The 14,533-nt window shown below is 38.4% G+C and overlaps 1 protein-coding gene across 1 annotated transcript in view; it reads right to left on the reverse strand.

Annotated features, from left to right (window-relative positions):
- GPR133 (G protein-coupled receptor 133) overlaps nt 1-14,533 on the reverse strand; it is a 154,905-nt gene that overhangs the window by 12,640 nt on the left and 127,732 nt on the right. Inside the window, exon 21 of the mRNA XM_009697328.1 lies at nt 13,569-13,660. Coding sequence (XP_009695630.1) covers nt 13,569-13,660 — 92 coding nt within the window. The remainder of the gene's footprint in view (nt 1-13,568; nt 13,661-14,533) is intronic.

The following is a 14,533-nucleotide window of genomic DNA, read 5'->3' on the forward strand; positions in this document are numbered from 1 at the left end:
TTCTGTCATGCTCAATGTACAACACCCAGCCCTCTCACCACAGACGCTCACAAGAAGGCAGATGCTGCCAAAGCAGTGCCACTTCTCACAAGTCTTCCAAAAAGCTGAGGCTGCCTTTAGTAGATGCAGCATTTACCCAGAATATAGGAGCTGTGGGCTCAAATCACTCTTCTGCCTAAGGGACTGCAGTTCCCTTTTTTCCAGAAGAGCATTTTGACTCCCTACTTGATGCTTATTCTCACCTATTGAACCTGTTCAACTTGCATTAAAAAACTGAATATTCACTGGGTCAGAGAGAGGTGGTATACTCCACAGATTAGTTGTGAGGCATTCCCCTGAGAGAGGAGTCCTACATAATCCTTTCTTTATTAGTATTTCTTATTTTATATTAAATATTCAGTGGAGCAGGGACTGAAATCCAAGTCTCTATTCAAACCCCCATCAAGCCTGACAAAATTACGGCCATGGCCAGAAATGAAGGTACCTTAAGAATTTTAATGCTGACGAGGTGCTGGCGGCATTGACTTTTGACTTCAGCACCTAACCAGGGATTTAGGAATCCATGCCTTGCTAAAGTCTTCCACAGATCAAGTCTCATATCACCTCCGTCACCTCCTGATCCTAAAACTACAAAAGAAAAAATACTTTCCAAAGTAATAAGTACTTAACTAAAACATGTCCTTCTCCTTGTCTTTAATGCAAGCTATTAAAAGAATATAAAGAATTAAAAGGTAATGTCCTTGCATGCTGAATTTTCAGTGGTTACAGTTTTCCCCGGGGAACTGAATTTGCAGTGGGATTTTTCCATTCTCTCTCTAAAATTCCTTTCTCCAACATTTTTACACTATTTCTCTTATTGCATTGCTGCTGAGACAGCATGCTCTGCTTCTCGATCCCCAAGCCCAATGTGAGAGCTAATTTTCCAATAAACTTTGCGTTTGAGTCATCAAAGAAAATAATAAGAGCTTATTCTCACAGAAGGAGAATGTTCCACATCCAACCAAAGAGTATTAATAATTGGGTATGGATGGGATATAGTACCTGTACTGAGAGGCTTTGTTACCAGGGGATACCCAGTTGTACGTGTATTCATTCCCACAAGACACCCAAAAGGTTCTCTGTTCTCAGTGAAGTCATTGCTTTTAAAAGGTGACTGGGAGCTTTTGCTAGTGAATAGTCTTGCACATTTGTGCTTTAACCATCAAAACACTGTGTGTCTCTGTGGTTCCTTTCATGCTCTGCCTCTACTGCAGCATCACTTGAACCTCAGGAACAGCCCCAGTGTAACAGAATATGTTCTCGCTTTACCCATAGCAACCTCTAAAAGAACATGCAGTATAAATATTTCCAGTTAGACAATCACTTAAGATCTGCCGAGTACCATCATAGTCAGCAATGACACAATCCTTTTGTGTACAATCATTTATAATAAATTCACAACCAATGGTGCATTTCTTTAGACTAAAGGGTTGACTGTTTGTTGCAGTCATGTTAAATTTTTTTGAAGTCCCAAAAATATGGCTGCTGAAAATGGTTTTTTGGGAAACTCTGGTAATGGATGGGAGAATGAATTTCCCAGCAGTTGGAACTGATGACCATGGCCAGAAGCCAAAATAATCAGATTCTCAGAAAACCACGTGGAAAATGAAGGCAGTTTAAAAGGAAAAGGAAAAGAACAAGCCCTGATCCTTACAATAGTGAAGATTTATGCATTTCTTGAACACAAATGGTTCACTTTCCTATTTCTTACAGTGTTTGGTTCTTCCTTAAAAGCTGATTCTGCAGTTACTTTAAAGGAAGTAAGAGGGGAAAAAGAAGACAAGCAAATATTACCCACTTCCACTTCAGGGGTTCTTTAATAGTCTCGCAAAAGTAGATTGACCAGAAATTCTGGAGTGGTTAATTTGTTGTTTTAAAAAGAAAATAAACTGCAGTGTTCTAATGGGTCAGGTCTTTTTTGTATAGTATGCTATTATTAAGGGCCAGTTTGTTTCCAAAGGTGAAACAGTCCTCTTGTTTTTTCAGTTTGCACCGTACAGAGCAAGAACCCAAGAAAAGAGCAGCATTTTTTTCTCAAAACCAGACAACAAAAACTGTGGAGGAGGATTTGGTTTTATCCCTATACAGTTAGCCATGAGCTAGTTTTGGCTTGAAAATGGTTATGATATTATTTATGTTTCTAGGTCAGGCAAAGATATCAAATAACTAATTGCCAAATATGACCATAAAGTTAGTTATAGAAGCAACATACTAATAGGATAATCTAACCTTGGCTGCTCTGGACACTCTGCATATGTGAAAACAGATGTTCCTTCAGACTCCCCCCTTCTTCTGACAGGGACCTAGTGCTTAGCTCCACGTTGGACTCAGCCCAGGAGAAGGAATTTGTTAAGACAGCTTATTCCCAGAAAACTCATTACCTGTCTCTTCCAAGGACAAGGCAATGGAAATGTCCCAAAGGGCTAGATCCTGCCTGTGGGTGTCAGATGGGCCAGGCTAGATGTCATCTACTTCTTTTCTCCAACATTTGCACCTAATTATTTCTTTCACTACAGCCTCCATTGTTTTATCCATTTTAAAAGCAGGACTTCTTCCATCTCATGACAGTTTTCTGTATAGACTGTCCCTAGGTATATTGTCAGTGTGAGGCATGAATCTACATTAGCCCAGCACTTACTATTTTTAATTGGCTAAATCTCTGCAAGTCATCTTGAAACAACGGTCAGGAGAAATCACACAGCCAGTTACCACTGTTCAGCTGACAAGTGGCAATGAACTTCAAAGCTTGGTAGTTCTGTATGCCTGGGAACGCCCAGAAAAAGCAGGCTCACAGAGATGGGGTGTATTGGAAATCTGTAGGTTTGGCAAATATTTCTGGCTCTTCGCTTGAAGTCAGTGGGGCTCATAGTTTAATTTGACAATCACATCAACCCATACACAAAATTTCTGTGGAATAACATTCACCCCCTGAGGAGCTGAATGCTGAAAATGATCTCTTGACCTAAACAGTCTCAGTGACCCTTAATTATGATGCAATGATATCAACAGAAGGATCATTCTCCCATTTCCATGGCAACAGTACCAGTGAACAGCAAAGCTATCAAGGTCAGGCATATAAACTGAGAAAGAAAAGTAATTTTCTGTGTAATGGTTCACATGAGCTTTAACTGCAGTAGTGGCAAATAAATAGCCGTATACTTGCTTGACCGCCTGTCTCAAATGTACATAAGGGAAAAAAAAGAACTGCTGAAGAACAACTACAATCACACTGCCTTGCTGTCTGGTTTCTAAAAACTGCTAGTGACTGCTGCTTCAGAGGATAACACAAATGGCAGAAAAGCATTCAGCTATGCAATGCTGTAATGTGAGGAACTTGATTTCTTATTAAGTTGGCATTAAAGAAGCCAGGTAACATATGGTTTTTATCGTGTTTATCAAAGTTAATGTCATTGCTGATGCTGTATTACTTGCAGAAAAGCCAAGTCAGAAAAGTTCCAAAAAAAATTTTTCTCATTGGTCAAAATCAAAATGTTTTACTAACTGGTTTTATTCCTGCCTTCTCCCAAGGACCTGGTTGCAAATGGGAAATACGGAAAAATCTGCTTACTTCCCTGCTAACCTCCTTAGAGCATCCAGGTTCTGTCGTGCCAGGCTCCGGTCCTCTCCTCTTTTCTCCCTCGCCGCTTTGCAATACCCATGAGGTCTCCAGGAGCAGGAGGTCTGCAGGCTGCCGGCTGGCTGTCTCCTGGGGTGCGGGCTGGCCACGGAGGCAGATGGCTGCTGGGGAGCTGCCCCAATGCCAGCGCTCATGTCTGAGGCTCTTTTGCCTGTTTGGAACCATCTCAAGCCCTTTGCTTTAGTAAGATGCTGCAGTATTGGGTACAGTTGCTATTCCATATACATTATGAAAATGAAAAATAAACTCTGGTCATTTATTTTTTTTTAACTTCTGAGATGAGGATTTGCTGATTCTCTTGTTCTGTACAGTGGGCTCAGACAACAGCTCATGGCAAGCTCCTTTATGCGGCTCCATACATATTTATGTCTGTCTTATTGCCGCTTACTTTTTTGAACAAGTAATCTGAATCATTACTATCTCTACTCACATGAGAACACCTAAGGCTTCTTTGTTCTGTTACTGTATTTGGATATTCCCTCATTTTTTAATATCTTTATTAAAATTAGGCAACTAACTTGGGAGGGTGGCTGGAAAAGCTACATGAGACTCGCTGGGGATAATAAACACAGTAGAGTTAAAGAACATGGCTCTTCATAGGGTGATCACAGCACCTCATTTCGAAAATCTCACTATCCCTGACATTCTCATGCTTTCAATTATCATCCGACTTAACTGTATTTTTTATTATTTCTAATATTGTTCCAAAAGAAAAGTGCTTTTTATTCAGTTTCTTTCACTAAAATATATGTTTCTGCCTCACATCTTTTTCAATTGAAAAGAATTGGGCATAATTTCCAATTTCTATTTCCAAAACAACTGTAACATATTTATAGTTAATGGCATTTTATTACTTACCTGAAGATAGTATCTAAAAGTTTAAAAGGATTTTTGTTTCTAAAATAAGACCTTTTCTTTATTGTAATTACCCATATTTTTCATTTATTTAATTTTATTTTGAGCGAGCACTGTCAGGAATATATGTAAATCACACTTAGTTAAGAGCTGTGTCAGACTGGGTAGTGATTTACCAGGTTGCCTACTGCTCTGCACAAGGTGCATGTTTAAATAAACATTTACTTTCTGCAATGCCATAACTGTAATATTTGTCTTATTATTCTGCATAAAGCTGACATAGAGTTCTAGGATTCTAAATTGGACCAAGGATGTAAATGCAGCAGTTCAAGCAAACTCTTCAAGTTATTGCTGTCCACAGTGAATTGTACTATTTCATGATGAACGACCAGCATTTAATTGTTACTCTGGTACCAGGCAAAAAGCTATGACTCATAACACTGTACTCCTCCTACCAGTATTTTCATGGTTTAAAATCAGATATTAAAAGACTGAAACCTAAAAACAAACAGGACATTTTAAAAACAAAAGAATGTGAACTTCAAAGGTCTTTTTCGCTGTATGTTTTCAAAAGCTGAAACTTTCTGTTGTTAGAATTCTAAAGTAAAGAAGATATGCTATTCTTTAGACAATTTTGGCGTGGGGGCGACACCACACCTGCATTGCTCCCTTATGTTCCGATATCATCACTAACAGCATCTTCGACCCAACTCCTGTGTATGCTGGCACCCTGCACACTGCAAGAGACTCATCAGGAATGATCCAACCTTAGGCATGGGGCCAGCAGAGAGTTTTGTTCTCATTAAATGCTGTATAAATCCTGATTTGACTTAAGAAGGCCCCATCTCAACACAGTGCACCCTGAAGCTCCTGCAGAGAACAGCTTTCACCTGCAGCAACTGCTCTTAGCATCTATCAGGGACTGATAGGGTAGAATCAAGAGATTGATTCAACTGTATATCAATTAGCACAACATAGGTTTCTAGACATTGAAAACAAGAAATAGAATCATAGAATCATTATGGTTGGAAGAGACCTCAAAGATCATCAAGTCCAACTGTAATAGCTGAGGAATGGCTTGGTATGGCCCCTTCTGTCATACCCTTCCCTTCCATTACTGATTCTCTTGTACTCAGAGCAAGGTTTCATCATAGGGATTTAATAACCAAGTTTTAATAAACCTCATTCTATTCTGACATTCAGATATGAAAACAAGCATGCCTAGGCATCGCTAATGAAACAGATTATGTTTTTATACTCAGAAAATCCAGCACCCCTTAAATATCAAGTTTTCCTAGTATATTTGGTACCTATATGTCGTGTCTTACTGCCCTTCCTCACAAAAGAAAGAAACAGGCACATGAGCATCAGAGCTGCTTGTTCCTTTGGAGCCCACAATCAACAGGCCCTGATCACGCTAGAGCAGTAAATCCTGTTTAAGGAGAAATGACAGACAGAAAACAATTCCCACAAAGGATGATTTTGGCTCAGAAGGAGACAATCAAAAAAAAAAAACAGTCATGGTAGGGCTCACAATGTTGTCTTGTCCAGCTCAGCTACAAGACAGGATCAGTTGTCACTCCTGGCACCAGAATTAGCCCTAACAGACATTTGTGCAACCACTTCTGAAAGCCATTAAAAGACAGAAGCTCAGCAGCTCTCCAGGTGATCAACACCATTGCTTTGCAAATCCCCTCCCGCTATTGGAAGCCTAAAGATACTTGATTTTTTCATCAGTTTAAGCCTATTACTCTTTGTCCCTTTTTCTGTGGTTTTGCAGAGTAGCCTCCTCTCCGTAGTTATGTTTTACATACTTTTAAGCTTTTAATACTCCTCCCAAAATGTGCCTGAACAATCACAACATGGCCTGGAACCTCTCTCCAGTGCTATGACTCTTAGCATCCGCAGTAAAGAAAGCACTACCATTACTATCATTATGGTTCCTAAAAGATTAGCACTCCCTCATTAATGCTCTCATTGGCAAAATTCAAATCCATGAATTTTTAGTCTAAAACTCTGAGTCTAATAAGGAGATACCCAAACTGCATTTGTATTTGTCATATTCAATGAGCCAAAAATTTAATTAGGTTAAAGACATTATCATTGGCAGTAGCACTTCAGTTCACTAATTGTCATTGCTTAATGCTTTCATTTTAATTATTTCCTTTATTGCCAGTCAAGTCTCTTCCTTCCAAGAGTTTCCATGAGGTACATCACTCATGCTGTTTGAAGCCATGTTCATTGAACATGATTCCTTATAAACAATTAGAAATTGTCAAGAAAAGGAATTGCTGAAAGCAGATTTGGCCTGCCACACTTCTCTTTCTAACTGATGGATCTCCTTCAGCAAATGGAAAAGCTCCTCTCTTTTTCAACAGAGCACACAAAAGCAGGGGTTCCGTTTCTCCGAGGGTTACGCTGCAGCATCTGCCACCTAGAAAGGCACTAAAAGGAATTTCTAGTGCTAGGGATTTTGAATCCCCATAGACTTTCGGAAGAGTTTGCAGATTGTAACTAGCTCCTCAACTCTCCTGGAAGTGGAGGGAGGGAAAAAAAAGCAATTCCCTAATGCTATCACAAAGGAGTGGAATTTAGTTATAGAGGGAGATTATGGTATCTCCTTTGGCAGGAGAGCTCTCACGTGAACTTCAAGCAAGGGCCGTGATTGACAAGTATGTTCTGTGAAAATGAACAGTAGCAAATAATCCTTAGAAAGAGAAGTCTTTGGACACCAAGTGACACGAAACAGGAATGGAATCACAAGAACAAAATGCAACAAATAGACAGTATCTTGCAGAATAATGCCTCATGTTAAAAGCACCAAAGCTATCAGCACTAACTCGTAAGATTGGTATCCAAGACAAAAGATGACTGGGCTGAAAGGCAGGCAGAATGTTTATAAACAAAGTAAAATACTAAAATACTGATGCAGAGTCATGGCATGGAACCGATCATTGATTAAACGGATGAGCAATTTGCCACAGTGCATTCGGTGTGCTGCAGGGGTATAATAGATGGCTTTGCAAAGTGCTTTGGAATGGTCAATTACACGGTTAAACCATACAGATGTCTGCAGCATCATGAGCTGTTGGAGGACAACCCTCTTGTATTTGTATCTGTCAAAGGGAAAATCTTTCTGTACAGTTGGGGGTTTTTTTTCAAATAACCAAAGGAATGGATTTACATAAAACCTACATACTCTGTTTTCAGTTTCATGCGAAGTGATTTATGCTGTATTAAAAAATGTGGAATGAACTAACACAACAGCTTACATGACTTGCTTGCCCTGCTGAAAAAAAAGTTCCTGTAAGCCCTGTTTTGCTCCCATGCACTGCAGCTACTGCCATTTGTCAGATTTTCAGTCATTAATTTAACTAAACAGAAAAAATGGTTTTTCTTCACTCAACAGAGAACTAAGAGGCTGTTTTATTATTTTACAGAGTGAAGATCAAGCTTTGAGGGATCAAGGAAATGAGTAAAATGAAAGAAAGAAAAGGGTAAAAAGCTAAGAAATACGTCTACCGTTGTCATAATTGCTTTCTCTGTGGATGAGTATGATAGCTATCACTTCTGGTTCACCGGCTTCTGAAGTGTACACTTTATAAAAAAGATAGAGATTTTTCCAACTCATTAGACCATTTCAGAGCAAGCAGTGAGAAAGTATTCAATAAGAGTTAGACTTGGCAATTTATTCAAGAAAAGTTAATGAAACTGTCTCTTCTGGACAATACAATGCAAAAGTGAACTAGTTGGGAAAGCGCAGTGGTACAGCTAAGCATTGTATCTTTGCTCCTAGACTGAAACTACTATTCCTGCAACAGAGACATGCTTTGCATTTCTTCCTCTATTATGATTAATGTTAGTCTTAGTGCAAAACTAAGATCTTCGAAAATTGTATTCTACTTTAACCCTTGTAATCCAGGAGCCAGGTATCTCATGCAATCAAACGACTACCTGTGATGGACTTAATCAGGGAAGAGTTCTCCCCATGAGTAATGAAATGTGCCCATTTCTAAAACTGTCACATTAGATATCTTTTCTCACTGTAACAGAGAAGTAACTTCCCAAGGAAGCACAGCAATGAGACTTTGAAGGGATACAGCAGCAAGAAAAAAGTTATTTAGGTCCTAATAAGAGTTAATGAATGCACTGAGCAGAATTAAAACTTTACATGCAGCAGAAATAAGTAAGAAAAAAGTTCAAATGGTCCATCGCTCAGAAATGTAATCATGTGCCTTTTCAAGCACGTGAGCAATTCCATTAAACTAATCTGCTTTAATTGCATTAAGCTTAGAGAGACTACTTATATGCTTAAACTCAAACATACAATTAATGATTTCCCTAAAAGAGGAATGGATAATGCAAACAAATGTTGCATGTATGCTTTTAAATGTTTCAAAGTATTTGATTCCGCATTCTATAAACTAAAACATTCAAATTAGCTTTTTGGTGGAAAAAGTGTTCCCTGGATGCAAAACATTCTCAGAAAGCAGCATCTGAATTATTACACAAAACTATTTTTATAAGAGTCAATAGCTAATCATCTAATAAAATGTTCAAATGTAATCAATCACGACTAAGTGAAAGAGCTCATCTTCTATACATGTGTTCAATATGCTTCAAAATACAATACAAAAAGTGTGTTCTTAAGTAAATACAAGTAATAAATAGGAGTTGATAATAATTCTTTCCTCAGCTCTTACCAGCAAACTGCTCTTGCAGAATTAAAGTTTCAGATGCTAAAAAAGTGACTGTTTTCACACACACACAAAAATTCCTACAACAACCGAATACTTACTGTTCAGACTGCCACAGGAGTCTATTATGCATTAATTAGCACCTCTGATCACATACTGATCAATTAATTATATTAATTTTGCCTTAAATTATTGGGTATTTTGCAGTTCATGTATCATATAAACTTACTCTTTTATGCTGCTTCTTCAATCTATCCTATAGTTTATTTTGGGAGTGCTATTATTATTTACGTTAAACAAACAAACAAAAAGACATGTCCATACCAGTATCTCTGAAACTAGAATAAAGTGCTCAGCAAGATGCTGTCTGATGTCTCCACGGGGACAAGCAACATCTGAACCTGAAGAAGTCAATCAGTCAATAATGTACCGCACTTTATTCTGGGTGCAATGTGAATGGGGAAAATGAATAATAAATTAATTTTATGATAACAAAAGAATTTTGTTCACAACCTCCTTTTCTATTTTGGCTTTTAAATATAAAGTTTGACGGACACTGCCTTCAGAGCAGAGCCCTGGCTCACCCTGATGCGTATCCTGTAGTCACATTTGAGTCAGCATTTGAGAGGACCTGTTGCCATATGGAAAATCAGAACAATTACTCTAAATAATTACATCAGTTTATCGCTGTCTGTTGCCAAGAGAAACAAGTCTTGTTGGTAATATCCACTTGTGTTGCCAAGTAACTTAATCTTTAGGGAAACTACATATGCTTCAGTACTAGCTTTATTCTCTAACAATAAATACCCTTTCTAACTGATATCATCATGGCTCACAACTGCATCTTTGTTCTGACAATTTCCTAAAGGTAATCTCTGCTCAGTTATGGGTCGACAGCCTCAGATGTATGAGTTATCACACCTGGCTGGAGACCTGCACAGAGATGATATCTGAGTACAAACTGGGCAGTCTAGGCTTCCCTCAGTCACTGGGGAGAAATTAGAACTTTTAAGGCAAGTGAGATGAACACTTAACAGATGAGATCAGCTGCATGGTAGAAGCAGCCGATTTCTCCATCGATCAGGAGTCCAGGTGGAGGTGGTGTCAGCTTTACTGAGATCTAGGGTTGGGGGAGACAAACCCAGGTCAGGTGCTCTCCTATCCAGGCTGCCGGCAGAAATGGAAGCCAGTCCTTGTCAGCATGATTAAACTTTTCCTTTCGCAGCAAAGCCTGGCAAGAGGTGAGCCTGATGATGAGCCTGTTCTGTAAAACCTTCGGCTGGGATTTTCAGACTACAATGGCTGTTCGTATTTGAACTCAACAACAGCTGCAAGCGTGAGGCCTCTTAGTCAGGTGCTTAACAGCAGATATAAATATTGGCCTGAGTTACCAAGGAAAGGCAAGCTGGTGCTGGAACCTCTCGTATGCTTCTGCCACAGGCGCTTTTGTTGTTCTTCAGCCAGGTTTGCTGTGCCTTTCAGTTCATTATCACTCGTAAACCCTGCTGTTTAAGTGCTATTATTCGAATTGTTGCAGACAGCAACTTACTGTTTCTCATTGTGCTTTCCACTTAAATTTCATTCCAGCTTGAAAAGACAGCACTGAAATCCCCCTTTTTTTTCCCTCTCAAGGTTATTAGATTGAGTAGGCTTCCCCTCCACAGCTCCTTGCACTGCAGTTCTCATTTTCTGTCTTTGGCTTTCTGAAACCATGAACACAGCCTTAAAAATCCACTTCTGCCTTATGTATCACTTCACTGCAGCAAACAACTGCAAGATGGTGACAAAGTGCTTTCACATTGTGCCATTTTAATTCAGCTGCGTTTCTAATAAGTGCTTGATAAATTTTTTCTAACATCTTGCCATTCCCCCCACAGCTAATATCAAATGAACTGCCCTATTCAGATGGATGTCTGACAGGCCCTTTATTTAAGGCTCCTATTACACAAAGCATTTAGAAGTCTTCAGTGATTCCTCCCTAAGCCAGCTGAACTTGTTGATTCAAAAACTATTTTGTAGTCCTTGCTGACAGCGACTTGACAGGGACTACAGAGCTTGTTGCGTTTTTCTGATTTCTCTGTGCTCTCTATCACTGATTTGTTTTGCTTTGCTTATCCACTCTCACATGTTAACAACCTCTAATCAACATCTAGGATCCTTTAGTGGTTGGAGGCATGGTTTTTTTCACCATGAAAAACATTTCCTGTGCAGCTGTCAGAACAGAACTCTCTTTTGTTATCTTCTCTTTTGGAAAATGGTACCAGGGACAAAATGATTTCACACTAGACACATAAACTTCTCACCTGTATAAGCAATACTGATGACAAGAAAATGAAATCTAGTGTTACAAAGGCCTTACATGTCTTTTTTCCAACAGACCAGTTACTTTCTCCATGACATCCTCTGTACATGAAACTCTAACTCATCATGCCTCACCACTAAGTTGAATCAGGGTATAAATACTCTCTAAGATCTGATTTGGGCAGCTATTTGCACTCTTCTCATTTCAAATTTCTTCTGAGGACATACTTCTGTAATATCTACAGAAAAAGAGCTATTCTGTATCTTCTGTTTACCTTCAATTTTATTTTATTGAATTAATATAGTTCTTTGAGGAAAGCTCTTCTATCTCAGCATATTTCTGCTTAACCAATAATTTAACAATTGAACACTTCAAGATACATCTTCCCATTGATTATCATTCTTCTCCTCCACCATCACTTTTGTTAGGTCAAATCCTAAAACTATTTTAAAAATTACTTGGCAAAAGGAGCATCTCTTTGCTGGGGTGTCTGGAGAAGTCACATTTTCAGTACAGAGCTCCACCATTCCAAATCTACAGCTGATAATATTTGAACTAAGAACGTATACTCCTGATTAAATGGAGTTCATCTTACTCCTAGACTGACCATTCATAAATTGTTTTACTTATGAACACACACATAGTTTTCTTTAAAAAAAATAATATATACTAGCGTGCAGGGTGCAGTGTGTATTGAATCAATTCCTTGTAATACAAGTAAGGAAATATCTAAGTACATAGAGCAATCTGTGTAGCTCCTCTTCTAATTATGGAGGCTGTTCCTTTGTCTTCATAATTCCAATAGTGCATAGAAATTGGCATTGACAATATAGTTATTTGCGTCCTAAGGTTCTATATTTCCTTTGTATTTCTGAAGGTCACAGGGACTCAGCCAAACCTGAAACAGTCGTTTTAATTCCCAGGCTTTTCATTTCAATACAGTGTAATTATATTATAGATTTTTGTGTAGATTTATTTACTGCTTTTCTTTTCCTGTTAGATAGGTATACAATAACTAAACTAACTTCAATTAGGTAACTGTCACCAATATTTAACAATTAATGGCATTTTTAAAATTACATAAGTAATCCAAGCATAAAAATTATTCTTTATGATACCATTTCAGAGCAGTGGCACCAAATCCTTATCATACAATAGCTTGTGACTCAGAAACATTAAACACAAACCACCATCACATCTTTTTTCTACCTAAGTTACATATTCCTTGAGTTACATACAGTGTCATTTTTATGTTTGGACTAAAGGATCTGTAGGATATACAAAATACAAAATGGAATATTCAGCACCTTACTTTAAACTCAGTATATTAAATTATCTTCTTAGCTACCCATATGTAATCCTATAGATTTTAGAAAGCAGGATTTGTCCTTGTGTATTTAGATGTAGTGATGTGTCTACCTTTCATTTTCCCTCTAGCCTTCCTAGTGCAGTACTTTAAAGGCAATACACTCTCAGAAAGGCCACCATCCCAAGAGGCTCAAGGCACCTTGATATAAAGACCCACTTGAATTTAAGCACACATTTAAATCCAGTATAAGTCTGTGTGCTTTGCAGCATCAAGAGAGCCTTAAAGATAAGCATATGCCTAAATATGCTGAACTGGGGCTAGAAACAAGGTTTATCCTCTGAAGGATCAGAATAGTTGCAATACCCTAGTACAGATTAACGATGCTCTGTGAGATTTATCTTTGAATATAGCAAGAAGAGGAACGTCCCTATTAATAAAAGGGAAAATCATGAATCAGCAAATGCTGGAGACTGTAATAAGCAGGAAAATACTTTAGCTCATGCTGAACCACAGCTTTCATCCTGTGCAGCATTCAGCTTTCATAAAACACAGGTTAACTGGCTGCATTCAAGAGAATTATATGCTACCTTTAACATTATTTGCTTTTTACTAAAGAGGAATGATATCAGTGTTCTGGGAGAAGTCCATGATACATGTCTCTATGATATGACATTGCTAGTGTGAGATTATGAACTTGCTATAATATAATTTGAATGAGGAAAAACTTACTTGAAGGCATTGGCATCTCCATGGACTTTATAGTTGTCTGCACCGATTCTTGAGATAACTCTTGTGACAGCAATGAGAATACCAATATTGACCTGAAGAAGAAGAAGAAGGAACAAGACTTGGTCAGGAAAATAAGTAGTGATTGTGTCAGAGGTGCAAACTGCCCTAGGAGTGTATTGTACAAATACAACAGAAAATAGGAACTTTGCATGTTGTATTTATTTGGCAAAAGAGGTTTCCAGTTTTGGGCTAGTATAGTCCCTGCGGTGGGTAGTTCTTGCTTGTACTTTCTTTCCTTCAGGAACAGTCCTTGCCTGTTTAGGATAAGGCTGGATTGATACATTGCTTCACAGCTAAAGTGCTCACGACCCCTACTGTACAAATAAATACTCTAATAATCTACTATCATCTGACAAGTTAGACAAGAACTTCAGCGAAGAGGCATGTGTCTGCGTGCTCTTTGTTTTTATGCTTGCATGTGCGCAGACTTCAGAGAGCACCTTTCCTGCTAGACTTCACAACGTACGATTCCTGTTTCTTATGAAAGTTGCTTGCAATTTAAGCACAAGATTATTTTAAAACAGCAATGAGGAAAATACGTTAAGCCTGAACTCTGCTCTTCAAAAGTCCTGCTCTTTCTGATGTCAGGCCCAGCAGAAACATCAATAAAATAAAAAGAACTCCCACCAGAAAAGCAGGAAATCTTGAAAAGACTAGCACTGAAAATGTCTAACAAAAGAGAGTTTGCTCTGGAGTCACAGGTGAATAAAGAAGGAAATCTTTATCACTTAAAGGAAATGCGGCAGAGATTGTCTTGCTGTGCAAAGACCTTGGGTTTGAAGGGAAAAAAAAGAGAGGAGAGAACGCAAAGGTGAAAGACATATTTTCCCCTTCCTGTCCAAAGTTACACATCAGCTACAAAGCTGATATTTAGCATCAAGTTAAGAACAAGGGTAGAATAAAAC

The sequence above is a fragment of the Cariama cristata genome, unplaced genomic scaffold (assembly GCF_000690535.1).
Source record: "Cariama cristata isolate BGI_N322 unplaced genomic scaffold, ASM69053v1 scaffold4983, whole genome shotgun sequence".
NCBI lineage: Eukaryota > Metazoa > Chordata > Aves > Cariamiformes > Cariamidae > Cariama > Cariama cristata.